The sequence below is a fragment of the Protomyctophum parallelum genome (assembly GCF_964188405.1).
Source record: "Protomyctophum parallelum genome assembly, chromosome: 5".
NCBI lineage: Eukaryota > Metazoa > Chordata > Actinopteri > Myctophiformes > Myctophidae > Protomyctophum > Protomyctophum parallelum.
Genome location: NC_139702.1, coordinates 18,005,508 through 18,032,591, shown reverse-complemented (window position 1 = coordinate 18,032,591; position 27,084 = coordinate 18,005,508). Strand labels below are relative to the sequence as shown.

Genomic DNA, 27,084 nt, shown 5'->3' with positions numbered 1-27,084 from the left:
CAAGATTTACATGCATTAGAATAGATAAAATAAAAGATCTACAACGTTGTGACCCGTTGTGAGCTTGTAGATCGGCTAATGCTTTGAGGATTTAAATGGTTAGTCTACTAATACTACTACTACTACTGCATTGACTCAAATGATCCGTGGTGTGTTCTCAGACGCTGCTCCAGAACAACGCCAGCGCTGCGTTCCTGCGGGCCCAGCTCAGCGGGACGGACTGGAGTGTGGAGGACATCCAAGGCTTCCTGTCCAAGGCCTCCGAGGACGTCCGCGTAGGAGCCTACACCTGGAGAGAGGTGTTCAACGAGACCGACCAGGCCATCATGACCATCTCACGCTTCATGGAGGTGTGTGTGTGTGTGTGTGTGTGTGTGTGTGTGTGTGTGTGTGTGTGTGTGTGTGTGTGTGTGTGTGTGTGTGTGTGTGTGTGTGTGTGTGTGTGTGTGTGTGTGTGTGTGTGTGTGTGTGTGTGGATCAGCTTGTTAGAAATGGCAAAACATTGTAAAAAAAAAAAGAGATGTCGATGTCCTCAAGTCATGGTAATTCATATGTGTGCCTGTGTGCATGTTTTGAAGCATACAGGATGAACACCACAAGATCTTTCAAATATATATTTCAAATAGTGTAAAAACTAATCCTGTGCTTTTTGTCGCAAGAAGTGTTGCATTTTCAGAACTGTTCATTGAAAGCTGTAGCCATAGCTCACGCAAAGCGCATAACGGACCCAAACAAACGTAACCCTCAAAGAAAATGAAAAACATAATACTTTTCACATGATCGTCTGCCTCTGTGGGAAAATGTGTAATTATGTTAAAATGTCCTTGTTTCCAGGGCAGTCAGACAGACGCGTTACTCCAGATCTTAGACCATTTCCCTTTGTGAAAATCACAGCCATTACTCACTCTGCAATCTGTGCCAGGATGCTACAGTACCGTCAAGGCTATTAAAAGCCTTGAAATCAAATCTTCAATCGCTTAGCCTCTTGAAATGTGTCTGAAAGGGTTCTGTGTCCGCCGTCTTTGTGTCTGAATGGGGTCAGTGTGTTATAGATGACAACATCCTGACAGAGGTGTCAAAACACTGCTGTAAAGGGAGATTGAAGCAGAACCAACAGAACCTGGGTTTGAGTGGTTAATCAATGTTCAATTTAGCAGTTTGTCTATTCAATGAGCATACTCACATAAAGGCCAAATGTCCAATGCATGTCGACTTTAAACAAATGAACACCATCAATGAATTAACCATAATCACCCATGGCTTGATGCGTTTTGATCCAGGTCATTGACCTTGTTGCTTGGTTCTCTTCTGGGCCCCACTATTTATTGAGTGTCGCAGTCCCGCCCCCCAGACGACGCCCAGGAAATAATTCCCAATGCATTTTTCCCATAGATATTTCAAAAAGTCCTGTACGACCTTATAAGCGTCGTACAAAGCCAACTCATGACAACAAACACAATATTTTGGATCAAACAAATAATTACAAAGAACAAAAAAAGTGTTGTAACCTGCCGTTTCTTTCTTCTTTCAAATTCTTTGTTTGGCCCAAAACATCGTGTTTATTGTCATGATGTGTCACAACTCGAGTTGGCTTTGTCCGCAGCATAACGTCTTTAAATAAATACTTTTTGAAAAGTCTGAGGAAAATGAACGGGGAATTATTTTCTGGGTCTCTCGAGGGGGCGGGACTGCGACACTCTATTACACATAAAAGGAGAATTTAAGCTCTTAAGACTTAAGTTCACTGACATTGCAGCTTTGAACCTGAAAAGAAGGTCATGACATTCCTCGTGAATACCACCCGTTAACCTACTGATTGAACAGATGTCACAGCGTTAAATCGTAAAGCACTCTCGTGAAACACACCGGAAAGTGGTCCAGTGACTTCACTTCACGTAGGGAGAATGTCATGCATGGATTATTAGGGATTCCTGGAAAGTGCCTTCCAGCATTCTCTCAGCATTTATGGATGCAGCACAAGACAAGACTATAATGTCTATTGAAGACGGCTTAGTAGAGGGACTAATGTCATGTGTAAACATGAAAAATCGGGGCGAAACGACCGATTTGCTTTGTGGTTTCAAAAGCAAAATCCAACTGCCAGAACGTACACAGACTGGAAAACCTTCAGAGCGCCTGACATGCTCAAGCCCTTTCACAGTAGTGTGTGTAATTAGTTCACAGAAGTTTTCTTTTCCACCCAAAATAAACAAGTACAACTTTTCTTAGATCACAGAGCGGTTAGGCAATACTAGTAGTAGAACTTTGTCTTGGTCAAAGTTCCTAAATACTTATTTTTTATTCTCTCTCTCTCTCTATCTCTCTCTCTCTCTCACATTCTCAGTGTGTGAACCTAGACAAATTGGAACCTGTGGCCAATGAGGAGCGACTGGTCAACAAGTCCATGGGTCTCCTCCACAACCAGAAGTTCTGGGCTGGCATCGTGTTTCCTGACATCACCCACAGCGACGGCACCGAGCTGCCTCCCCATGTCAACTACAAGATCCGCATGGACATCGATAACGTGGAGAGGACCAACAAGATTAAGGACGGGTACGAACATCATCATCATACCCGGAAATTATGCGGGAACACCTACTGAGGAAAGATAATAAGGGGGTGGGGGGGGCAGAGAGAGAAACAAAACAACATTCTTTTTGTGCTTGCGTGTGTGTGTGTTGTATAGGTACTGGGATCCCGGTCCCAGGGCGGACCCCTTCGAGGACCTGCGTTACATCTGGGGAGGTTTCTCCTACCTGCAGGACGTCATCGAGCAGGGCATCATCAGGGCCGTCACCGGCAGCAAGGAGAAGACGGGGGTCTACATCCAGCAGATGCCATACCCCTGCTACGTGGACGACATGTAAGACCACCACCACTGACGTGAAAGAGCAAGTGTTTTAGACCGGTGCTTCTCAAAGTAAGGTGTCCAGGGAGGGATCCCAATCTGGGAACCCACTGAGCAATAGTCGGCTATTTGACATCGCGCTAAAAATGGACTATAACTGGGTTTTTTTGCGGAATGATGATGGACTGTCTATAGATACAAACAAATATTTAAACTTGCTGTCTCTATCTATCTATCTATCTATCTATCTATCTATCTATCTATCTATCTATCTATCTATCTATCTATCTATCTATCTATCTATCTATCTATCTATCTATCTATCTATCTATCTATCCTGTAGTTTCCTGCGTATAATGTCGCGGTCCATGCCTCTGTTCATGACGCTGGCGTGGATGTACTCGGTGGCCATCATCATCAAGGGCGTGGTGTACGAGAAGGAGGCGCGCCTCAAGGAGACCATGAGGATCATGGGGCTGAACAACGGCACGCTGTGGCTCAGCTGGTTCATCAGCAGCCTCATCCCGCTGCTCATCAGCGCCGCCTTGCTGGTCGTCATCCTGAAGGTGGGTGGCGTGCACGCACGTGCCTCAAAATTTTACTTGAAGGGGAATACCACTCATTTTCAACATTGAACTATGTCATTAATATACCTTAGACATTAAATAATAATAAAAAAAAACTCTCCACTGCTCTCCTCTCTCTCTCAGATGGGTAACCTGCTGCCATACAGTGACCCCGGCGTAGTGTTTCTGTTCCTGAGCTCCTTCGCCGTCGTGACCATCATGCAGTGCTTCCTCATCAGCACGCTGTTCTCACGCGCCAACCTGGCGGCAGCGTGCGGCGGCATCATCTACTTCACCCTCTACCTGCCCTACGTGCTCTGTGTGGCCTGGCAGGACTACATTGGCTTTGGCGCCAAGCTGGTGGTGGTGAGTGCACACCTTTTTAATATTATTTTTAAATAGACGATCTGCTACTGTAAGTACTGTACACGTCGTCTTCTAATCCACCCATGTCAGAAGGATTTTATTCAGGTGTGCAAGAGACTTTTAATGATATTTCCCTTTCACAGACCCGGGTCTGAATAGATACGTTTCTTATATTTTAGAATTCCTGGCCATAGCTGAATGGGTAGAATACCCCAAAAGGAGTAGTGTAACTGATCTGGTCCCTCGTCGTATACTCTCTCTCAGAGCCTGCTGTCCCCCGTGGCGTTCGGCTTCGGCTGCGAGTACTTTGCCCTGTTCGAGGAACAGGGTGTGGGCATCCAGTGGTCCAACCTGCTGGCCAGTCCCATGGAGGCTGACAGCTACAACCTGACCACCTCCATCTGCCTCATGTTGTTCGACGCCTTCCTGTACGCCGTCATGACCTGGTACATCGAGGCCGTGTTCCCTGGTATGTCACGGCCATCACAATACCACATGATTGCAATTGAAAGTCTATTGGGCATACTGCCTGTTGTCGTGGTTATTTCATGTCTATGCTGTATGCTGTTGGTGGTGATTGGTCAGACGTGTTTACCGATGTTTACTGTCTCTAAAACCAGGTATGTACGGGATTCCCAGAGCCTGGTACTTCCCCTTCACCAAGACCTACTGGTGTGGAGAGGAGTGCAATAAGAACCTCTCATCTTCTGCTGGAAAGCAGGGAAACGCTGATGGTACGACATTACAATTACAATTTAGGCATTTTTGAGTGACATAGAATAAGCAAGGTAATCACATGGTGCCTCAAGAAACTAGGATTCCATGTAAACCAAGAATCTAGCATCAGTCAAATAACAATCTGTGCATTGAAACTATACTATACTATCTAAGATGCATTCTTAACATTGTGGTCAAGAAAACACATGAGAGCGAGTGACCAAGATATGTCTGCATTGTAGCCATATGTTGGTCAATCGCTAGCATCAATCGAGGCAGAAGGTGTAGCAGTAAGGGATACTCTACTGATCGATCCAGGGTTCAACCGCCAACACTGGGAAGGAAATCAACTCCATATAGCAAAGCAAGGCCATTACCACTGTTTTATGTACAGTATCTCTTCTTGATGTGTTTAAATTGCGTCGTCGTTCCTAAGATGTTCCCTGTGTTGTTGCGTACGTAGCGGTGTGCATCGAAGAGGAGCCGTCCCACATCGAGCCAGGCGTGTACATCAAGAACCTGGTGAAGGTGTACAGCCACGGGAACAAGCTGGCGGTGGATGGACTGAGCCTGGGCTTCTACGAGGGCCAGATCACCTCCTTCCTGGGACACAACGGAGCTGGCAAGACCACCACTATGTAAGATATATACACACTGTGCAGTTACTGTACCAAGACCACCACTATGTAAGATATATACCGGTACACACTGTACAATTACTACTCATGGTAAAAACAACATTATTATTATTTATTTTTTTCCCATAAATGAATGCCCTACTTACATTGTCTTATAACATTGTTGCACAAACATTGCGATGCGCTCTTGAAATATTGTGATAGTAAAAGTTAAGTGTGTTCGTTTTTCCTTATTGTCTTGCTAATTGCCTATTGCTTCTCTCCTTGTCTCCTGATAGGTCGATCCTGACAGGGCTGTTCCCACCCACCTCTGGCACGGCGTACATATTGGGTAAAGACATCCGCACGGAGCTCAGCGCCATCAGACAGAACCTGGGCGTCTGTCCGCAGCACAATGTCCTCTTCAGCATGTACGTGTCCCCAAAGGGTCCCCAGCTCAATTATTGATAGATACAGTAGGAACCACATGAATGCTTAGATTGGTGTCCCTTGGGGACCTAATGGCGATCCTTGAAATTGAAAAGGTTGATTCTCAAGCTTTGTAAATGTCAAGGACCCCCATTCTGTAACAGATTACCCAATCTCACTCCAGAATTGTTGACCGTGTCCTCTGTCTTTATAAATCAAGTACGTATATGCACTGACTGACTGATTGTACCATGTCTTGGTGCTCTCCACTACCTCAGGCTGACCGTGGAGGAACACATCTGGTTCTACGCTCGGCTCAAGGGTCTGTCAGAGGAGAAGGTAAAAGCCGAGATGGAACAGATTATCAGCGACATCGGACTGCCTCACAAGAGGAACTGCCGCTCCAACACCCTGTCAGGTGAGCCTTGGCCAATCCTCCTGCCTCTAGTAGTGTCCCTATTGAGCCTTGGCCAATCCTCCTGTTAAATCTGCTGCATGTTAACTATCACTGATTATGGATCCTCCTGGAAATTGCAGTGGACTTTTTGCGTGACATTGTGAGGAATGTAAATAGTGGATAATTTAGTGTAGCGCTGGGCAATTAAACGATATTTAGAACCAATAACCGATTTAATCTGGCTAATGTAGGTTAATTGAATAATCCAGAAGCAGATTTATATATATTTTTCTTCTTCTCTTCTCATTATATATCAACGAACCGACATAATAATTTATTTATAAATCTTAACCACTTAACCCTGGTAGCTCTCAAAACCTAAACTGAAAATGTATTTAAAATAAATAAAAAGGAAATGGTCTGTTTTGTCCTCAAAGTCTCTGGATGTTTTCCACGTGTTGTGATAAGCTCCATGTACACAGACAGGTGACGCGTTTGAAAAATGGGGTGACCGTTTGTTGTTTTTGTTTTTTAGGAGGCATGCAGAGGAAGCTGTCAGTGGCTTTGGCCTTTGTTGGGGGGTCAAAGGTGGTGATCCTGGACGAACCTACAGCGGGGGTCGACCCGTACTCACGCAGGGGCATCTGGGACCTGCTGCTCAAATACAGACAAGGTAAACACAGCTGGAATAGATAGAATTAATATAGCAATTTTGCAACCTGTGGGCCATGAGGAAGTGGGCCCCCAAATAATTGGTAAAACACCCATTAAGAATTGAGATTCGATACTGCTCAATCTCTTCTAAATCCGAACAGTTTTCTGAAAACATTTCTAGTCTGTCAGTGGTGCTCACATTTTTCACGTCAAAGACCGCCCAAATTATATGTATTTGGCCATGGACCCTCATCTCAAAATACGGTATTTAGTTCAAGAGGGACCCCCAGAAGCAAACGCTAAATGTTTTCTTTGAAGAAAAAAAATATATATTCAAGCACTTGCACAAATGTTCATGATTTTTCAAAACATATGTCTACAATCTACAATTCTTTTACGTTTTTTGGCAAAAAGTGTGAGAACTACTGAATTTAGAAGGCATTAATTTAATGGGTTTAAATAACAGTAACTCAAATTAAAATGTACTTTGGTTCACTGTCCGTCCTTCGTTCGCCCTCAGGTCGTACCATCATCCTGTCCACGCACCACATGGACGAGGCGGACATCCTGGGCGACCGCATCGCCATCATCTCCCACGGCAAGCTGTGCTGCGTGGGCTCCTCGCTCTTCCTGAAGACCCAGCTGGGCACGGGCTACTACCTCACGCTGGTGAAGAGGGACTACGACCTGTCGCTGCACTCCTGCAGGAACTCCGCCAGCACCGCCTCCTACAGCAAGAAGCTGCCGTCGGGAGAAAAGGTAAATACATGAGACAGCTTGAGAAGAAGCACCCCCCCCCCATCCAGTGGTGAAAAAGTACTCAAATGTATCAATAGTGCAATGTAAATACTCCGTTACGAGTAAAAGTCTAGAATTCAAAAATCCAAATGTATTTAAGTACTCATTATGCAGAATGTCCCATTTCAAGTTTTCACCTGTGTATAAAAGCTTCCCAAACCAAGATGTTTTCTGCACCTTTCTCTTATATATATATATATATATATATATATATATATATATATATATATGTAATAAAATCCACATAATTAATGTATTATAATAATGTATTATTATTGTTTATTTTTCAGGATGACAGTGTCTCCGAGAGCAGCGTCAGCTCTGATGCAGGTCTGGGCAGCGAACCGGAAAGTGAGACCACCACCATCGGTAAGACAAAATGTTTAAAGGATTATTATTTCACTCAATTATTAAACCTTACAGAAAATACAGAAAATATCAACTTAATGAAACACAACAAAGAGACTGTGAGGATTCTGATTCTGATCATGATGATGTTCTTGGTTCTTTGTTGCAGACGTGTCGCTCATCTCCGGCGTGATCTTCAAGCACGTGCCGGAGGCCCGCCTGGTGGAGGACCTGGGTCACGAGCTGACCTACGTGCTGCCTTACCAGTCGGCCAAAGACGGAGCCTTCGTCGAGCTCTTCCACGAGATGGACGACCGACTCACCGACCTGGGAATATCCAGCTACGGCATCTCTGACACCACCCTGGAGGAGGTCGGCTCACCGTTTACTTATGCTTGTTTTCATCAGATAGGTTTAAATCGTCTTGAATCTAATCTCTGTTCACGTGTCTCTGCAGATTTTCCTGAAAGTTGCTGAGGACAGCGGCGTGGACGCAGCGGAGCTCTCAGGTGAGACTTACTGACAACGCTAAAATATGATAAAAAAGGTCTACCCACGTAATTTATGTTCAAATAAGTGACACAAATTATTACAGTAAGGACATCAAACAAATATACCTCCTTTCACCTTGCAGATGGCGTGGTGCCCACAAGGACCCGCCGCCGTCGCCATGCGTTTGGGGACCACCAGAGCTGCCTGAAGCCCTTCACCGAGGACGACAACATGGAAGGTTTCAACGACTCTGAAGGTGACCCAGGTAGATCAGCACAGCATATGCCCAGCGGTGCATGTGTCTTAACGTAGCAAAAAACACGCTTACCACATAGCTGTAAGATTTTAAGATTTGTGCCAGTGTCTCACAGCTTGCAGATCGGCTAATCTCAGCATGAAATGAAGTGTAAAATCAGCCATTTTGACAGCCAGCGTGTTAATGGAACCGTACTTAGACAACCAACATTGTTTACCCACCTTAATGTTGTCTACTTAATATCTGAACGTCATTAATGTTGACACTGCGTGCTGTGAGCTGACGTCCTGCTGTCTCCATCCGTGCAGAATCCCGTGAGACAGACTGGCTGGGCGGAGCTGACGGTAAAGGTTCCTACCAGGTCAAAGGATGGAGTCTGAAGAGGCAGCAGTTTGTGGCTCTCCTCTGGAAACGGTTCCTCTACGCGCGACGCTCCAGGAAGGGCTTCTTTGCTCAGGTACAAACACGGCAACTTTGTGCTTCTTCTGCAACTTTGTGATCCTGCACCCTCGCAGTACTACAAATACATGTCCTGATAGTACACCACCTGGTCAGAAACAGCCCTGTTACTTTAGGGCTTCATTTGTATGAGATGAGTATGATGTGTATGCATGAATGGGTAGTGTTTTATATGTTACAAATGACTATTAATATTATCTACATTAGGGGTGTCGAGGAAAATCCATAGAAATCAGACCAATCATCAAAATTTGTGAAAATAGATTAGAAATTGTGACCTTAAAATCTAAAGTCAAATTGCTATTACGAGGGCAGAAGTTTACAACAACAGCTTACAGTAAGTTTCCTCCTTGCAAGAAGCCACCATGATTAGAATTAAGAATCGAATCGTGACAATATTATCTTAAAATATTGAATTTGTGACTTACTCTAAATGTGTCATTGGAGCATATCATAATGTAGACTATATTTGTTGCCTTTCTGTGTGTTCCAGATCGTTCTTCCAGCTGTGTTTGTGTGCATCGCTCTGGTATTCAGTCTGATCGTGCCACCGTTTGGAAAGTACCCCAGTTTAGCCCTGCAGCCCGGCATGTACGAAGAGCAGTTCACCTTCATCAGGTGAGGAACTTCTGTCTATTTGTAGACTTTCTGTTTATTCTCTAGGTCACAACAACAGGATGTTAGAAATTAATACAGAAATCAAATAAATTCTATACCTAAAAAGCTTGAGCTCAAGCTGTGGGTAGCCTGAGCTAACGTGTTAGGTTTCTGGTCTAGAGGGGCGGGTCGCGGCTCAGATTTGCGCACGCCCTGATTGGATCTCATCAATCTGTCCGTCACCCCCGGCCCCTCCTCTCCCCCCTAGTGCAGCTCTACGTCACATAATTTGGAGCGACGCCCACCCGGAAGGGTTGACTCCCACTTTTAGACCAGAGCGGCCAATGCGTTCCTCCAGGCTTTCAATTTTTGCACCAACAAAAATGAAAGCCTGGTACCGAGGCTAAGCTGTGGGTACATCTGCTATTTTCAAGGGCCCCCACGATTCAGAGTTATACAGACCTGTATAACCAGACCATTTAGAACCCTCTCAAGGAACCATGAGGGTCCCTAGATGATCTCATTCTGTTATTACTCATCTTTTTTTGTTTGTCACTCAAAGGAAATCGTAACCTTAATTACACACATAGCATTAACGTTAAAATGTTATTCATTATTGTTACACTGTAACTAACAAATGACTCATGATGAAGTGCATTTTGCACTAGATAATAATGTCTGAATGTGTTTTTTTTCTTTCAGTAATGACGCCCCAGAGGACAGTCACATCAACAAGCTACTGGGAGCTCTGACTGATAAACCAGGCTTTGGTTCGCGCTGCATGGATGGAGAGCCCATACCGTGAGTCATCTACTGCCAACAGAAAGCTAATCACACAGCACTGTTGTTAACCACTTAAACCCTCTCAGGGGTCCGGGACCCCTAAGGGGACCTCAGAGTTACTACAGGAGGTCCGCCAAATATTTGTGTGAGGGGGGCCCATTAGCCAAAACACAACGCCTCTTACCGCGAGACTTTCTGAGTTTCGGTTTAGAGGGGGACAAGAGCAGACCCAGTACAGAGCCAACGGTCAAGTTGACTAAATATTGAGGGTTTAAAAGCATGTGAAAATAAATACACATTAGCATGTAACTAACTATGACATCTATGAAATTCTATGCAATATGTAGTGGAGGTCCCTGCTTCATCTCTCTCTCAGCTAAGGGGTCCTCGGGCTGAAAAACTTTGAAGACCCCTGCTCTATAGCCTGGTAAAAGTAGGCATCTTGTTCATCAGCGATTTCTGGCTTATGTGCTGCCAGAATAGGGGTATGCTAGGGTTCAAGTGGTTGAACAAATAACAAATAAAATACATTTATGATTATACACAAATTGGAAATTTACTTTGCCTTGCTTCATTATTTTGTTACTTTTATTTGAAAACTCTCTTCCCCCCCTCTGTCCCTCCAGTGACGCACCCTGTACAGCGGTAGAAGATGATTGGTCAGTTCCGCCCGTGCATCAGAGCGTACAGGACATGTTTACCAATGGGAACTGGAGCATGGAGAACCCCTCCCCACTGTGTGAGTGCAGCTGTGACGGACGCAAGAAGATGTTACCCGAGTGTCCACCCGGAGCTGGAGGCCTGCCGCCCCCTCAGGTATATATGGGCTGGCACACATACACGCACGCACGCACGCACGCACGTACGTACGCACGCACACACGCACACACGCACACACATACGTTTAATATCTTTGCCAGCCATGGGTGGATTCCCTCTTGCTCCTGTTTGGTCTCCAACCCAGGAGCCCCGGGTTCGAATCTCTGGTATTACATTGGTGCTAGTTCACCTTGTCAATAACACACAAAATGCATATATTTGACTGCTTACTCAAGTCCTGTATGTGTGTGTGTGTGTGTGTGTGTGTGTGTGTGTAGATGAATATCACCAAGACAGACACCCTGCAGAACCTGACGGGCAGAAACATCTCTGACTACCTGGTCAAAACGTACGCTCAGATCATCGGGAAGAGGTACGTATCGTCTCACTAGCTGTCTCTGGTGTGATGTTCACACGTGCATGGTTCAGGTCCAACCCTTTCAGTTGTTAAGAATCAGTCCTTGTCACATTTCCAAAGCATCAGTACACAGCATCCAATACAGCACATTTCCTGCAGAAGTTTATTACTTGTGCATTAGTCCATGGAAAGCATATGTGTCTATTTTAGATGTTTGCTTTGGCTCTTCAGAAATAGCAGATATACAAGCTTCGAGCTTGTACATCTTCTATTTTTGAACATCTTTGAAAAAAGTGTGAGAACTACTGATTAGAAGGTATTTGTAGAATCGCCCTCGAGTTTTAATGGGTTACAGTTAATCAAACTAATCAATTTAATTATCAAACATTTGTACCGTATATATTTTTTGAAACATTCACAAATGACATTGAAATCTGACATTGAAATTGAATCTACAAGCTCACGTGTCGCATCACAACTTGGAGAATAATCAATGGTTGCACCCTGGTTGCATTTAAAAGGTTAAAACGGTTTTGTCTTTCCTCGTCCATTTACTGTTTTAAAATTACATTATCGATCCTCTCCCCTCACAGTCTGAAGAACAAGATTTGGGTCAACGAGTTCAGGTACGTTTTGAGTCAACATTTACGAGTAATTTCTTGTTCATTATGCTTGGTATTATTTCCATCTGTACCGCTCCGCTGATATTAAAATGAGGATCCTTGGTGCAGATACGGTGGTTTCTCATTGGGTGCCAGGAGGTCCCAGTTCCTCCCCCATGGCGACGATGTCGATGACGCCATCATTCAGCTGAGGAAACGCTTCCGTCTGGAGAGAGTACGTTACAGACATTTCATTCTGTAGTGTAAACAATAACACAACGTTTAACATCCTGTTTGGAACCGTCACCCTGGGAAACCTCATAAACTTTCAGAGAGACCGACAGCTAACTCGCTAGCCTACAAAAAAAGCTTGTAAAGTTTTAGTATTACTAGTTTATTAGTAGTTTTTTTTAGTAGTTTTACATTTGCTAGGTGTAAACCAGCTCACATGATCTATATTATATGCTGCATATTGCTGTATAATGTTGAGTTAAGTCTCCCTCTTTGCCTTTGTCTCTCTCTCTCTCTCTTTCTCTGTAGGGAACAGCGGCCGACCGCTTCTTCCGCAGTCTTTCCAGTTTCATCCAGGGATTGGACACTAAGAACAACGTCAAGGTTAGCACGCAGGCACACACACAACCAACACGCAGGCACACACACAACCAACACGCAGGCACACACACAACCAACACGCAGGCACACACACAACCAACACGCAGGCACACACACAACCAACACGCAGGCACACACACAACCAACAAAGTGTCCGAATGAGTCTTGTCTTTTTTAGTCACTCTGAACGCGGGTTGCCTCATGTGGCGTTTCCTCTCCCCCTCAGATCTGGTTTAACAACAAGGGATGGCACAGCATCGGCTCCTTCCTGAACGTCATGAACAACGGCATCCTGAGGGCCAGTCTGCCCGGCGACAAGGACCCCAGCAAGTTTGGCATCACGGCGTTCAACCACCCCCTAAATCTCACCAAGGAGCAGCTGTCTCAGGTGGCAATGTGAGTACGAACCAGGAGATAAGGAGGGCTTCTTCTGGGGTCTTAACACATTCAAACCGGGAAGCCTTTTGCATGGCTACATGGCAAAAATAAATATTTGTATTCTTGCCAATTTTTTTGTATTTTTTTATTCAAGTGCCTCAGACTATTTTTATCCCCTTTTCTTCCAAATAAAATCACTTCAGACCCCTGAAGCTGATCTGAAGTCAGCCCAAAGCATGGCGTGGAGTTTGAGAACGTAGCCTACACAGTGAAATTCAGTGTTAATGTAGCTCTGAAAGTATAAACACGGACTCCTTCTTTCCTACGTTGCTTCATTTCTCTGTCTACATGCATCGTTGCTATACATTTCCTCACATTCCTCCATCTCTCTCTCTCCCCCCAGTATGACCACGTCGGTGGACGTGCTGGTGTCCATCTGTGTCATCTTCGCCATGTCATTCGTCCCGGCCAGCTTCGTGGTCTTCCTCATCCAGGAGCGAGTGAACAAGGCCAAGCACATGCAGTTCATCAGCGGCGTGCAGCCCTTACTCTACTGGGTGGCCACCTTTGTCTGGGACATGGTGAGACTATAGACTGAGCAATCGGCAATTAGACTTTATATCAACACAGCAGAAAGGCATTAGATCAGTCATTTTCAAACTTTTTTTTCCAAAGACGCATGTTTATTAATAACTCTAAGAGTGTACAAATGGAACCAAATGGACCCATATTACGGGTCTATTCGGTTAACAGTAGTTAACTATTCATCACAGTGGTTCTAAAACTTTTTAGCTTGGGACCCAAAAGAGAAAATGTTTGTCTCCCCGGGAGTGAAAATAGCTTTTAATAGTTTTCTATTTGATTTAACTTTTATTTCTTCATGACATTTTTGAAAATGTAATTGAATTTGTTTTTAATTAAATTGAAAATGTTTTGAAATAATGATAATAATTAAAACAAAATGTAGGAAACAAAAAGATAAAGGGACGCATAAACAGGTGTCTGCGACCCACAAATGGGACCCGACGCATCTGTTTTACAACACATGACATGTATATTTAAGTGCTGTATTCTCTCCTCTCCTCAGTGTAACTACATCGTTCCAGCCACCCTGGTCATCATCATCTTCATGTGTTTCCAACAAGAGGCCTACGTCTCCTCAACCAACCTCCCAGTACTAGCTCTGCTGCTTCTGCTCTACGGGTGAGGCACACACACACACACACACACACACACACACACACTGCACGACTTGGAAACTGTGGCGCTGAGGAAAGGGCAGGAGGCGGAGCTGGCAGAATTTACAAATGTCAATATCAGCGACAAGTAGAGACAAGATCCCAACTGAGATGCATGGGAGAGGTCATGCAGGTGGAGGTAGTGACCGAGGGAGATGCAGAAAACAGAACCTGATGGGAGAAGAAAGGGTGACCCGCTGTAGCGATGGGAATTCGCCAAAAGAAGGAGAAGTGGTCATAAAAGTGCTACTGTACATCCGTTCTATGTATTATTTCTGTATAATTTTATATGTTGTTTTGTGTCTCATCCAGGTGGTCCATCACACCTCTGATGTATCCAGCTTCGTTCTTCTTTAAGATCCCCAGCACAGCCTATGTGGTTCTGACCAGCGTCAACATCCTCATCGGGATCAATGGCAGTGTGTCCACCTTCGTCCTGGAGCTGTTTGGAAGCAACGTAAGCATCATTATCAAACCCATTTGTGGGTCACAGTCCAATTTACAAGCAATTTGCAATACAATTTACAATCTACAAGCTCACAATGTCAGAATCAAAATCAGAATCAGAATCTTCTTTATTTAGTTTTGATCTTTATTGTCACATCACTGTTTTACAATTAAAAAGGTGGGTGACATTTAGCAGACTTGCAAGTGCAAGATGGGTATAAGAAATGTAGGACAAAAATAAATATAGGAAATAAAACATGCAAATAAGTGACCAAGATATATCTGCATAAAATAGCGATCTATTAGGTGACAAAACGTTTATTCCACAGTTTGGATCATTTTACTCACTCAAATATTTCCGATGGCATCAGTAGCTTTGCTACGAAAATGCTGCTTATGGGTTTTATGTAATGAATTTAAATCAGTGGAATGTTTAGCTGAATCTTCCTGGTTGTGTGTGTGTGTTACAGGAAGAAGGAGGTCTCAACGACATCCTGAAGAACGTCTTCCTCATCTTTCCACACTTCTGTCTGGGCAGAGGGTTGATTGACATGGTGAAGAACCAGGCCATGGCCGACGCTCTGGAGAGGTTTGGTAAGAGCAACGTAAATTGATTACACTCACACGCCCGGAACAGCTGACACAGAAATATCCTGTAGATCATGCATTTACATCGACGTCCCACTCCCCACATTATGGCTGTAAAACGAGAATTTGTTTTGTGTGCTTCTTTGATCACAGACAGACAGACCTTGATCGATCAATCGATTGATCTATTCTAGGTCTTTGTGTAAAGATGTTTATTTATTTTGTCGTCTTCGTGCATCTCCAGGTGAGAACCGCTTCCGTTCCCCACTGGCGTGGGACATGGTGGGGAAGAACCTGTTTGCCATGGCCGTGGAGGGAGTTGTCTTCTTCGCCATCACCGTCCTCATCCAATACCGCTTCTGCATCAAGGCCAGGTAGGCCCTGCCCTCTTACACTTTTCAGTCCATCTTCAAAATGGTTTCATTTACACCCCCCAGTGGCTGCAAATCACTTGTCATCTTGTAATATATATATACACGCTAGCAGCAAAATACATGTAGGCATAAATATGTCTATATGTGGGTTGATGACTATGGTTAAAGTGAAATGCTAACTGGCTGAATAGTTAGTAGTCACAGTCCCGCCCCGTTTCAGAACGACAAGTGGCCCAGGAAATAATTCCCCATTAATTTTACCCATAGGCTTTTCAAAAAGTATTTATTTAAAGACGTTTACGCCGCGGACAAAGCCAACTCGAGTTGTGACAAATCATGACAATAAACACAATGTTTTGGGCCGATCAAATAATTAGAAAGAAGAAAATAAAGGCAGGTTACAATAGGCATACCATATTCTGAATTACCAAAAAGAGGACACATGTGCGTGTGCATGTGCGCGTGCACGTCGTGCATGTGTCGTGCATGCGCGGTTCTGTTTGAATTAAATTCAGATGTCAAAATAATCTATAACAAAAAAGTTATGCTCCTAAATTTGATCAAAATTGATCTATATTAGTTATGTATTTATTTAAAGCAGTGGCTCTCAAAGGTGTGACCCAGGGACCCTCATGGTTCCTTGAGGGGGTTCCAAATGGACCCATTATAGGTCTGTAACTCTGAGAGTGTACAAATGGAACCAAATGGACCCTTACAGGTCTGTAACTCTGAGTGTACAAATGGAACCAAATGGACCCTGCCTTACAGGTCTGTAACTCTGAGAGTGTACTAGTACAAATGGAACCAAATGGACCCTTTTATAACTTTTATCTCTGATACTGTACAAATGGAATCAAATGGGACTCTTATGGGTCCATTTGGTTTTACTCTCGGAGTTATGGGGGTCCTTGAAATTAAAGTTTGAGAACCTGTATACAATGGCTTATCTCTTGTAAAAAGAGAGACCAGCCTATTCTCCAAACCATTATCTTTTGCTTTTCTAGGTTGTACAAAATAATATTGGGTCAATTTAATTTGCAGGACTCGCCTCGGGCACAGCTGCCTTGTCTGTGTTGATGGCATGGGCTTGCAGGACAGAACTTGTATTTGTGACAGACACATATAGTTCCTTTGCAGACAATACAATCTGCTTTTCATTGGTCAGTCACAAAGCTAAGAAAACAGTAGCCTATATACTTCTTCTGCATGTCAATGATGAGATAGTTCTTTGGCATTTCAACAGTCTATCAAGGTACTCAATTTAGCAGACGAGCTCTCACCCCGTACAGCTGTTTTGTGCTTTGTAGTTTCGATATGGGCTCGTAGATCGCTGGCACCTTTATTTGCCACAGATACATACGTTCCTGCTTTGCACACAGTGCATTCTGCTTCAGATTTGTCACGGCCAGGACGAAAACACGGATACTTTTTCCGCAAATCATCTGTGAAGTTGCATTTTCGTTTTGGCATCTTTCTCTTTCTCTCTCTCTCTCTCTCTCTCTCTCTCTCTCTGTGCACTGAGTGACACACACACACACACACACACACACACACACACACACACACACACACACACACACACAGACTGCATGCATGCGCTCGCCTCCAGTTAGTTTGTTTAGATCTGTGCATGCACTCCGCCTCTCAGAGTGCTTTGTTCGGGCGCGTTCGGAAATATCGCACCAGAGCACACCTATCAGTTTGCATTGCACAGTGCGCTCAGTGCGCTTTTTTCGAACGTGCCCCAACACGAACGAGCATTGTAAATACACAGCGTTACACGCTACCCTCAAAAGTTAAAACCCCGGACGTTTGCAGGAATTTACAAAACCCCCCCGGACAGCCCGGACAGCCTCCCAAAAGAGGACTTGTCCGGGCAAAAGAGGACGTATGGTAAGCCTAGCTTACAACACGTTTTGTTTTGTTCTTCTTCTTACTAATTATTTGATCGGCCCAAAACATTGTGTGAGCCTATGAGGAAAATGAATGGGGAATTATTCGAGGGCCACTGGTCGTTCTGAAAGGGGCGGGAGTGCGACGCTCTTGAGCGTCCCTTTTCTGGAGCTAACATTCGATGAGAATAGCAGATATACAAGCTCGCAACATGATGCATTGTGAGGTTGTAGGCTATTTTCATGTCATTATAGGCAAAAATCAGTATGGTTTGTATGGTGATGTCGCACTGCAGCAGGTCTTTAAGCCAGACACCATAACAGACATAGTCACAGACACAGTCACAGACACAGATAGACACATACACCAACTCAGACACCGTCATACGACAGTGTAAGGCTTAAATCATGTTGTATCTCTTACCGGAGGGTTGACCTTGCCTTGTGTGGTCTGGTGTCCCCAGGTCATCCAGCAGTCACCTGAAGCCCATCGGAGAGGAGGATGAGGACGTGGCCAGGGAGAGACAGAGGATCCTCAGCGGGGGAAGCCCGTCCGACATCCTGGAGCTCCGGGAGCTAACCAAGGTCTACAAACGAAAGCAGAAGCCCGCCGTGGACCGCCTGTGTGTGGGAATTCCTCGAGGAGAGGTGAGACACATGCAACACACAGAATGCCCACTGTACTGTATCTCCATTTATTACTATTTCAACTAATCCTGAAGTTATTTGGAATGATTGAAAGCATCTGTATACAATATAACTGCAGTGGTTGGAGGGGGCCTCCCTACACTTCCATTTACTTCCAAACACCTAGTACACACCTAGTACTACACCTAGTACTACACCTGGTGTGGTGTCAGGTAGGACACCTAGTACTACACCTAGTACTACACCTGGTGTGGTGTCAGGTAGGACACCTAGTACTACACCTGGTACTACACCTGGTGTGGTGTCAGGTAGGACACCTAGTACTACACCTAGCAAGATAAGTGCAATAATTACCCCTGTCCAAGCAGGGATTGTCTGTTGAGGAGAGGTAGAAGTTATTTTGGTCTCTCACATGGGATTATTGGCTTCGAATCCAGGGTAGGGTGTAAGTGTAAAAACTTGGAGCATCGGAGTGAACAGTTTCGGTAACGGGTCATCATTATACTAAAATGAGTATTGACTCGTTCCTTAAAACCTATGTATCGTCTGTCTTTTAGTGCTTCGGCTTGCTGGGGGTCAACGGAGCGGGAAAGACCAGCACCTTCAAGATGCTGACTGGAGACAATCTGGTCACCAGTGGAGAAGCTTACCTGAATGGCAAGAGGTACAAGTCATCAATAACATACAGTCATCAATAACATATGTGATCAACATATGTGATCAACCAAATATTAGAATTAGAAGAACTTGTTAAAACCACTCAAAATCTATCAATCCACTTTTGCAGTCTGAGAGCGAAATCTAAACATTCATTATAAAAAATAATGTGTTAGTGCTATGTTACATGTTTCCCAAACACTGGGTCAGGACCCATTTGTGGTTCGCAGACACATTTGTATGGGTCCCTTTATTATTTCCTACATTTTGTTTTTAATTATTATTGTTTCAAAACATTTTCCAAAAACATTGCCATGCCAACATTTCATGAATTACAAACATGATATAAACAACAAAATGATATTCAATTGCATGAAGAAATCAAAGAAAATCGAAGAAATCTAATGTTTAAGAAGTAGTGAAGTGGAATGTCTAATTTGTCTTTTGGGTCACGGGCAAAATAATGTGGGAACCACTATTCTAGAGAACTTACTCTCTCTCTCTCTCTCTCTCTCTCGCTCTCTCTCTCTCTGTGTGTGTGTGTGTGTGCGTGTGTGTGTGTGTAGTGTGACTACGGAGATAGATGAGGTACATCAGAACATGGGCTACTGTCCCCAGTTCGATGCCATCAATGACCTGCTGACTGGTAGAGAGCATCTGGAGTTCTACGCCATCCTGAGAGGAGTACCTGAGAAAGAAGTCTGTGAGGTCAGTCAAAAGCGCACTGATGCACACACACACACAAACACACACACACACACACACACACACACACACACACACACACAGAAAGAAAAAAGATTGGCTACATTGGTAAAATCACACCCGTGTGATGTGGGGGTGGGGGCAGAAGTTCCAGACCCACAGGGCGGCCCGCCGGCCCGATTCCGGCGAGCCGCCCCACGTCTGAAACCCTCTACTGTACTGTCACTGTACTGTACTGGCACACCCGAAATCACCATATATACAGTTAATATGTTTGTGTGTGTGTTAGGTTGCGCACAGGTGGTGAAAAACAACCACGCTGTTTTCGTGCTCAGACGCACCCACCCAGCCAGCCACCCACACACATAGCTCCGTAAGGGAGTGGTTGCACCACTCAAAAAAGACAAGAAAAGAGGTGAGAAAACCACATATTTCACCTACTAACCTCCTGTTCCTCTCCTCTCCGCTAGGTGGCAGACTGGGGTATACGTAAGCTGGGGCTGGTGAAGTATGTGGACAAGGCAGCAGGCAGCTACAGCGGAGGCAACATGAGGAAACTATCCACAGCCATGGCGCTGATAGGAGGACCACCTGTAGTGTTCCTGGTCAGTAACGTTCATAAGCCATTCTCCCAACAAAAGTGATTGATCCAAGCCAGAACGCCATCGACTGACTGATCATTAAAACAAACTATGCTCTGAAAATGCACGTGGCCGCCGGCCCACCCATCTGACCACGTAACACGGCAGGCTATGAACGGCCGTGCAAGCTTGTAGATTAGCTTTTTCTAAAAACGGGTAGTCCCAATACTTCATTCTGATTGGCTGGTTACCGTCACGTGACCGGTGTAAATTTCACCGATAACCCACTCCTTCAATCACTTTGTATCATCCTGCAGCCTTGTAGCTGAACTGGGGAAGGGGAGCGCTTGATTGCTTTACAAACACATGCCGTGCGGGCGTCTAAGCACTGCCCGGCTCATATGACTGTGAATGTGTGGCTCCAGGCAGCCCCGTAAATACATCAAGCGCTATTCTCCCGTCACATAGGCTACTTGCCGAGCAACACAAGGAAGTGTTGTGGCTCTGGCTCGCTCGCTCTGGTGGCGCAAAGCGTAGCTACTTTTGTGAATTTAATAGTTTTATTAGGTTTATATTGCTATATGTTTGTAACCGTTTTAGAAAAGCAATAAGCCACTCGAGGCCCCAGCTTACCGGGTATTTTACATTGGCTGGGAGGTTAGAAGACCCTCCGCTGTGCGTCGGGTCTGCCTACGCCCCCTGCCAGTGTAAAATACCCGGTAACCTGAGACCTCTCGTGGCTTATTGCTTAATTACGATCTGCTATTTTGTCCACCGCACATTTCGACTACTCAGGGAGAAACTCTGGACAAAAGAGTCTGCTAAACGTGGCAAATCACAAGAACATAGACAAAGGGCTATATCTTGTGCAACCCCTTAACCCTTATCCCTAAACTTATTTGCCATTTTTTACTATTTTAAAAAACCTTTTAAAATAGTTCAAATAGCTGATCTACAAGCTCACAATGTGTAGATGTAGATCTAGTTGAACTATTTTAAAATGATTTTCAAAATAGTACAAAATGACATACGTTTAGGGATAAGGGTGGCACAAGATGGAGCCCTATGACTAAGAATGAGTTAGGCCTCACTGTGCAGTCGTGTTGTGCTGAGACGTATCTTCTGTGTCGACAGGACGAGCCGACGACAGGGATGGACCCCAAGGCGCGGCGTGCCCTGTGGAACGCCATTCTCAGCATCATCAAAGAGGGACGATCTGTAGTCCTGACCTCTCACAGGTTAGCACATTCGCTTCTATTTAGTGGAGAAAGAAAGCCTACTAGAGATACTCTTATCATACTCATGTCTTCACAGGTCATTTTTTGCGTTGTGTTGTTAACATCTTTGTGTTAATAATATACGTGTAACCCACAGTATGGAGGAGTGTGAGGCGTTGTGTACCAGGATGGCCATCATGGTGAACGGCAGGTTCCGCTGTCTGGGTTCTGTCCAGCACCTCAAGAACAGGTGAGAGAGAGAGAGAGAGAGAGAGAGAGCGCTCCGAACACACTGCCTACTCACGCCATTGTAGCCAACATGACTTGCACATGACATTCCGTTACAGTGAATGAAGAATACCCCAATAATTATAATAACAAAACACTGAAGTGAAAGAGAGGCCTTTATTAACAACCGCAAAACTAATTTCTCATCTGTCTAAATTAGTTTATACATCTGTTTATAAACTCCAAAACAATACCCCACAAGCACATTGGGAATAAGAAAGAAAACAGTGTCCATCTTTAGAGTGTTCTCCTGTCTTGAACCAGGCCAGTTCGCTAACCTCTTCCCTCTCCAAACAGGTTCGGGGACGGCTACACCATCATCCTGCGGGTGGCGGGTCCCGACCCAGACCTGCGGCCGGTCATGGGCTTCATAGAGCGCGAGCTGCCGGGCAGCACGCTGAAGGAGAAACACCGCAACATGCTGCAGTACCAGCTGCCCTCCTCGCTCACCTCCCTGGCCCGCATCTTCTCCCTGCTCTCCTCCAACAAGGAGGCTCTCAGCATAGAGGACTACTCCGTGTCCCAAACCACTCTAGACCAAGTAAGAAGATTCCGAGTTAAAAAGGGTCTGATATCATTATATTGCCCGGTATCCAATGACGGATCATTGCAATAACATAGACATCAGTGCAGCTAAACAGTAAACTTCACTGGAATTTAATAATATATTAGTATAAGAAACATTAATTGAATTTTTACCACAAGCATATTTTTTCTGCATTATGTTTTGTAAAGAATGTTTTCATTCTGTATGTTACACACCAAATGTGCTGATAAAATCCATCATCCCCCTTGTAAAAAAACAGCCCATAGTGTTGAATGCTATTCATTTCAGTGTTCGCTCAGTATTGTTGGCATGATGGTTGTCTTGGCCTACTGTAACGTCCATCTAACTGTCGTTCCGTCTTCCCGCAGGTGTTCGTTAACTTCGCCAAGGACCAAAGTGATGAGGACCACCTGAAAGACCTCCACCTGAACAAGAGGGACGCCGTAGTGGTCGATGTTTCTAAACTCAACTCCTTCCTCATGGACAGCAAGGCACGGGAGAGCTCCGTGTGATTCTACAACCAACCACAAGGGGGTAGAGACTAACAACCCCCGCCCAACCCCACCACCACCTCTACCAACACCAATCAGAAACAAGGACCACTTAAGGAGGGACATGTTCTTTTTTTATTTCAACTTTCCTTTAGTCTTTTACAATGATCATTTCTCAGTGGACCTGCGGATAAGCACACAGCCTTCTTGAACAAGATGATGTGGGACTTGCAGGCGTTCAGACAAGACACTGAAATAATGAGAAAAAGAAATCAATGCAAATCAATGCAAAACTACTATGTGAGAGAACTGTTACGCTACTAAGACACGAGGGAGTGGATTGGGCGTGGAGGCAGAAGACTGGTGCTTCTCCTCCACATCACGGACGGGTTGAACGGCGGACCGAAACAGACTTGAAGCAGAATCAGACCTTATTCACTCACTGGATGAGGCGGTTTGAATCCAGTCCGTCTTCATGTATATTCACTCACTGGATGAGGCGGTTTGAATCCAGTCCGTCTTCATGCACGAGCGATCAACGTGCAGCGCTCGCTGGACCGAGCGTTGAGTGAGTCGGCTCACGTGGGGAAAACTGAGTTATCGGCACTCAGCCGGGAAAATGTGTATGTGCTATTCTGATGTTAGTCGTTAAAAAGATGCGAAAATGTACCAATCATTCACTGCCAACGGCTACAGGGGGAGGGATTATTGTTTTATATTCAGGGTCAAATCCCTCTCCATCTCTCTTCGTTACCATGTGCAGTTGTTTTAAAACGACAATGATTGATAATTCTACAATTCAACTGATCTCACTCTAAGAAATATATATTTAATGCTAGGCAAACTGTTTCTAATTTGATCAATTTAGCTTCATTTATTTTACTTTTTATACGACTATATGCATCGAATAGGTCAATTTAACCTCAACAGAGTTTTGTGTTGGATTATTTGATATTGATTATGGTAGATAACTTTTTCTTTCCGTTATTTGCTTGGTTTTTTATGTCTTTTGACATTGTCCAGCACAGTGCCTATATGTGGCAACATCCTGAGTTTCAGGCTAAGGGTTTTGCTGTGTGTACTGTACCATGGGTCGAGAGAGAACTCACAGCACTCCAACAACTCCACAACACCATCGTCCATCGACAACAACAATGTACATAGGCTACCGAGGAATGTATGTGACAGACAGCAACATCGAACAGTCGACCGATGACACCATGCATGAAAGGGCATTCAAAGCAATGGACCGCTTTCACTGAGACCGTGTTGGATCAAATGGCAGGAGACAAAGACCAAGAGGAACAAAAGATGCTTGTCAAGTTGTCAGTGCAGAATAATGCTCCAGTATAGGCGTGCAGAGATGTGATGTAAAGTGAAAAGCAACTGATAGATTCTTGTTTATTGGACTTTGGAAGTACCCTGGAAATATTTATTGCATGCACACACACACACACACACACACACACACACACACACACACACACACACACACACACACACACACACACACACCATGACAATCCTCACTTATATTGTGTGTGTCAAAGCATGACTTGTCAGATGGGCTTATTAGGGACCTGAAACGGACTGAAATCATACTCTATTGTTGGATTTTCTGAGCATATAAGCAGTACATGTGGAGTCTAAATCCATGTTGTAAAAGAAAAACATGTGTATTAATGTGACTAATGAGCTAATTAATGAGAACGTTCCATTTGGTAAGGCCTAAGATCCCATCTATGGAGAGGAGTTTTTCTTTCTTTTTTTATCCAGAACCCTGCGAGCTCTGGTTGGCTAGCATCCTCTCTGTGTATGGGATGTAGAGAATATCCATTCCACGGACAGATTATTTTATTATGCACCTGTGTTACATCACAGACAGAGCCAACACAGATGTGGATATTATGTGCGATAATACTATTGTGATGTTGTCAAAAGAAAAACAAAAAAGAAGAAATATACAGTACTTGTGAAGTGTAAAACACATAGCACCGGTGCCAAATGGAGCTGAATGTGTATTTTTGATCGACCAGCATAATTCTGAGGACACAACGATTTGTACCGTCAAAGTTGCGTGCTTTTGTTTTTATTTCAAATGTTTTTTAGCAAACAGTCGGCTACAATTTTCCTCTGATTGCCTCTTTTCCATATATATATATATATATATATATATATATATAAAAAGAAAACACACGTAGGTGTACTATCTGTGCTCCCTTAATTCTGTTTGTCTCATCTTTGTATCTTCAGTGCAGTTGCCAAACATCAGTATCTTTGTGAAATATGTCTACAAGCCATCACAATGTTGGAGACCTATTACACATAAGTGTCCAGACTTTCACAATCATTATCCTCTTCCATTTTGTAAACGAGACACAGCTAGCCAGTGAGACAGGCCGTCTGGATCGTCACACAGTGAGACAAACCACAGGGACCACATCAGTGAGTGCACTTCCGAGTGCTTCTAATCTAACAGACCTGCCATCGTTCAACGTTATGAGTCGATGGGGGGTGCTCACCTTTATTGTATTATCTCTTGTGGAGGGTTTCTATTTATTTATGGGTTATACATGCAGTGGGGTGTCAAGGCCTCTGAACTACCATTAATATGAGTACAGTTCTCTAAGCCTAATCCACATAGACACCCACAGCTGTGTGGAAACCCACTGAGCACTTTATGGCCAGAGTCCTTCACCCAAACACATCCAGCACGGTGCAGGGCTCTGGTTATTGGCACGTCAAAACATTGAGACTATTAAGAAACCTTTTGCACTGGAACACGGCAGACAAGAAAAAGACTATATACCACTATCATGTTCTAAGAAATTTGTTCCAAGGGAAGCTAATTAGAGGCAGTATAGTGGAAAAACAAGGAGGTTTAAAAAGAAAGGTAGAAGTGTAATACCATGATGGTGATTTCCTCTTTTCACGCTAAATATTATTTGTTTACATTTTGAAGTATTAAACAGTGGCTGTTTGAGTCTGTTACTTGTTGTGTACAGTTACTATTATACATGAATAAATACATTCATACATTTTGAAAATAACTGGTGTCATATATTTTGCCACTGCTGACTTCTACTGAAGTAGCCATTGTTAAAAGTTTAGTTTAGAAAAAGGTCTCAGACAACCTAAATTTTGTGCTTCTCACATTTACTAAACTCATTTCAAGAAATTTAGTAATTTTTCCACTAGCCTACTGAGTGGAATCAAACCAAGGATCTCTCACACTTAAATAGCCTTCTAGCCAATGCATTCTCTATGGCAATAGCACAAACTTTGGCATGCTACTAGTCCTACATACTTACACCTAGCAACCCCATTCTAGCCTACTTAGGTTCATCTTACGGTGGACATGTTTGCCTGAAAAGGAATCTTTTAAATGTTTCATAGTTTTAGAAATATAGTGCTTTAAAATTTACAAAGGGGCTCAATGGCAGACATTGGCACGTCAAAAATCACTTTCACCTAGAAACTCCATTCACACTTTTTATTATTAGTGTGGTTGCCCGAATGGGCAACCAGACTCTTGTAACTGTGACACTTTATTATTTCACTGGAGTAGTCTTTATTTTGACGCTTTATACCTCCCACACTGTACGCTGTACGCACTTGAGCCATATGTCAAATTGACCGGAAAAATCGGGAATCGTGTGCTTGTATTTTGTTAAGAGAAATGTTGTATAGTTTAATTGATATGAATTTATTAGTGAATTAAATTTCCCCATTGACATGAATGGGAAAAGGCAAAAATTCACATTCAAGTATTTGTTCCTCGGAGACTGTAATCACTATAGTTACAAAACTTTTAGGGATAATTCAACATTATCCCTAAAATTATTTAACCTTAAAATTTTATCGGTCGGCCTCATGGTGGCGCTATAACAGCCCACTTTACCTTTTGGCTTATAACTTTTGAACCATAGGTCGTAAAATAAAAAATATTTTTTCCCTGGATTCCTTGGGTCATGACGCATCTCCCCATATAGGCCACGCCCATTTCCGCCATGATAGATTTTCCGCCATTTTGAATTTTGTCCAAAACACACTTTTTGCTTTTCCTCCTACAGATTTTGTCCAAATCTCACAGAAATCGGCACACGTGATCTCTGGACCCATCCAATTAAAACTGAACTGCAGAATTTTGAAAGTGCGTATCGTTCGGCCGTAATTGTCTTCCGAAGTTAGTAGGAGGGGCCTATATCACAAAAAATGCCATAAATCACGAACGGAATGTCCAATCCATCCCACATTTCAATCACATGTCCGGGGTGGTTCAATCAACCACGTTCTAAAAGCAATTCCATTTTCA

At 43.9% G+C, this 27,084-nt stretch overlaps 1 protein-coding gene across 2 annotated transcripts in view; it reads left to right on the top strand.

The window, feature by feature from the left end:
• The window catches only part of LOC310859480 (phospholipid-transporting ATPase ABCA1-like), a 61,104-nt gene extending 35,347 nt beyond the window's left edge, over window positions 1-25,757 (top strand). The window contains exons 12-50 of one of the 2 annotated variants that reach the window (XM_083766038.1): window positions 162-350; window positions 2,345-2,553; window positions 2,687-2,863; window positions 3,192-3,414; window positions 3,559-3,780; window positions 4,045-4,249; window positions 4,401-4,514; window positions 4,961-5,135; window positions 5,414-5,545; window positions 5,822-5,961; window positions 6,476-6,613; window positions 7,115-7,353; window positions 7,683-7,761; window positions 7,910-8,112; window positions 8,198-8,249; window positions 8,375-8,488; window positions 8,797-8,945; window positions 9,441-9,565; window positions 10,247-10,345; window positions 10,954-11,143; window positions 11,425-11,519; window positions 12,098-12,130; window positions 12,236-12,341; window positions 12,647-12,721; window positions 12,945-13,114; window positions 13,500-13,677; window positions 14,184-14,299; window positions 14,647-14,791; window positions 15,252-15,375; window positions 15,614-15,743; window positions 18,100-18,283; window positions 18,841-18,947; window positions 19,507-19,648; window positions 20,116-20,250; window positions 21,361-21,464; window positions 21,601-21,693; window positions 22,029-22,272; window positions 22,647-23,220; window positions 23,269-25,757. In XM_083766038.1, coding sequence (XP_083622164.1) covers window positions 162-350; window positions 2,345-2,553; window positions 2,687-2,863; window positions 3,192-3,414; window positions 3,559-3,780; window positions 4,045-4,249; window positions 4,401-4,514; window positions 4,961-5,135; window positions 5,414-5,545; window positions 5,822-5,961; window positions 6,476-6,613; window positions 7,115-7,353; window positions 7,683-7,761; window positions 7,910-8,112; window positions 8,198-8,249; window positions 8,375-8,488; window positions 8,797-8,945; window positions 9,441-9,565; window positions 10,247-10,345; window positions 10,954-11,143; window positions 11,425-11,519; window positions 12,098-12,130; window positions 12,236-12,341; window positions 12,647-12,721; window positions 12,945-13,114; window positions 13,500-13,677; window positions 14,184-14,299; window positions 14,647-14,791; window positions 15,252-15,375; window positions 15,614-15,743; window positions 18,100-18,283; window positions 18,841-18,947; window positions 19,507-19,648; window positions 20,116-20,250; window positions 21,361-21,464; window positions 21,601-21,693; window positions 22,029-22,272; window positions 22,647-22,790 — 5,499 coding nt within the window. In that variant the 3' untranslated portion in view covers window positions 22,791-23,220; window positions 23,269-25,757. Of the gene's footprint in view, window positions 1-161; window positions 351-2,344; window positions 2,554-2,686; window positions 2,864-3,191; window positions 3,415-3,558; window positions 3,781-4,044; window positions 4,250-4,400; window positions 4,515-4,960; window positions 5,136-5,413; window positions 5,546-5,821; window positions 5,962-6,475; window positions 6,614-7,114; window positions 7,354-7,682; window positions 7,762-7,909; window positions 8,113-8,197; window positions 8,250-8,374; window positions 8,498-8,796; window positions 8,946-9,440; window positions 9,566-10,246; window positions 10,346-10,953; window positions 11,144-11,424; window positions 11,520-12,097; window positions 12,131-12,235; window positions 12,342-12,646; window positions 12,722-12,944; window positions 13,115-13,499; window positions 13,678-14,183; window positions 14,300-14,646; window positions 14,792-15,251; window positions 15,376-15,613; window positions 15,744-18,099; window positions 18,284-18,840; window positions 18,948-19,506; window positions 19,649-20,115; window positions 20,251-21,360; window positions 21,465-21,600; window positions 21,694-22,028; window positions 22,273-22,646; window positions 23,221-23,268 lie in introns of both variants that reach the window. The other variant, XM_083766037.1, reaches the window with a different exon arrangement.
• The last annotated feature ends 1,327 nt before the right edge of the window (window positions 25,758-27,084 follow it).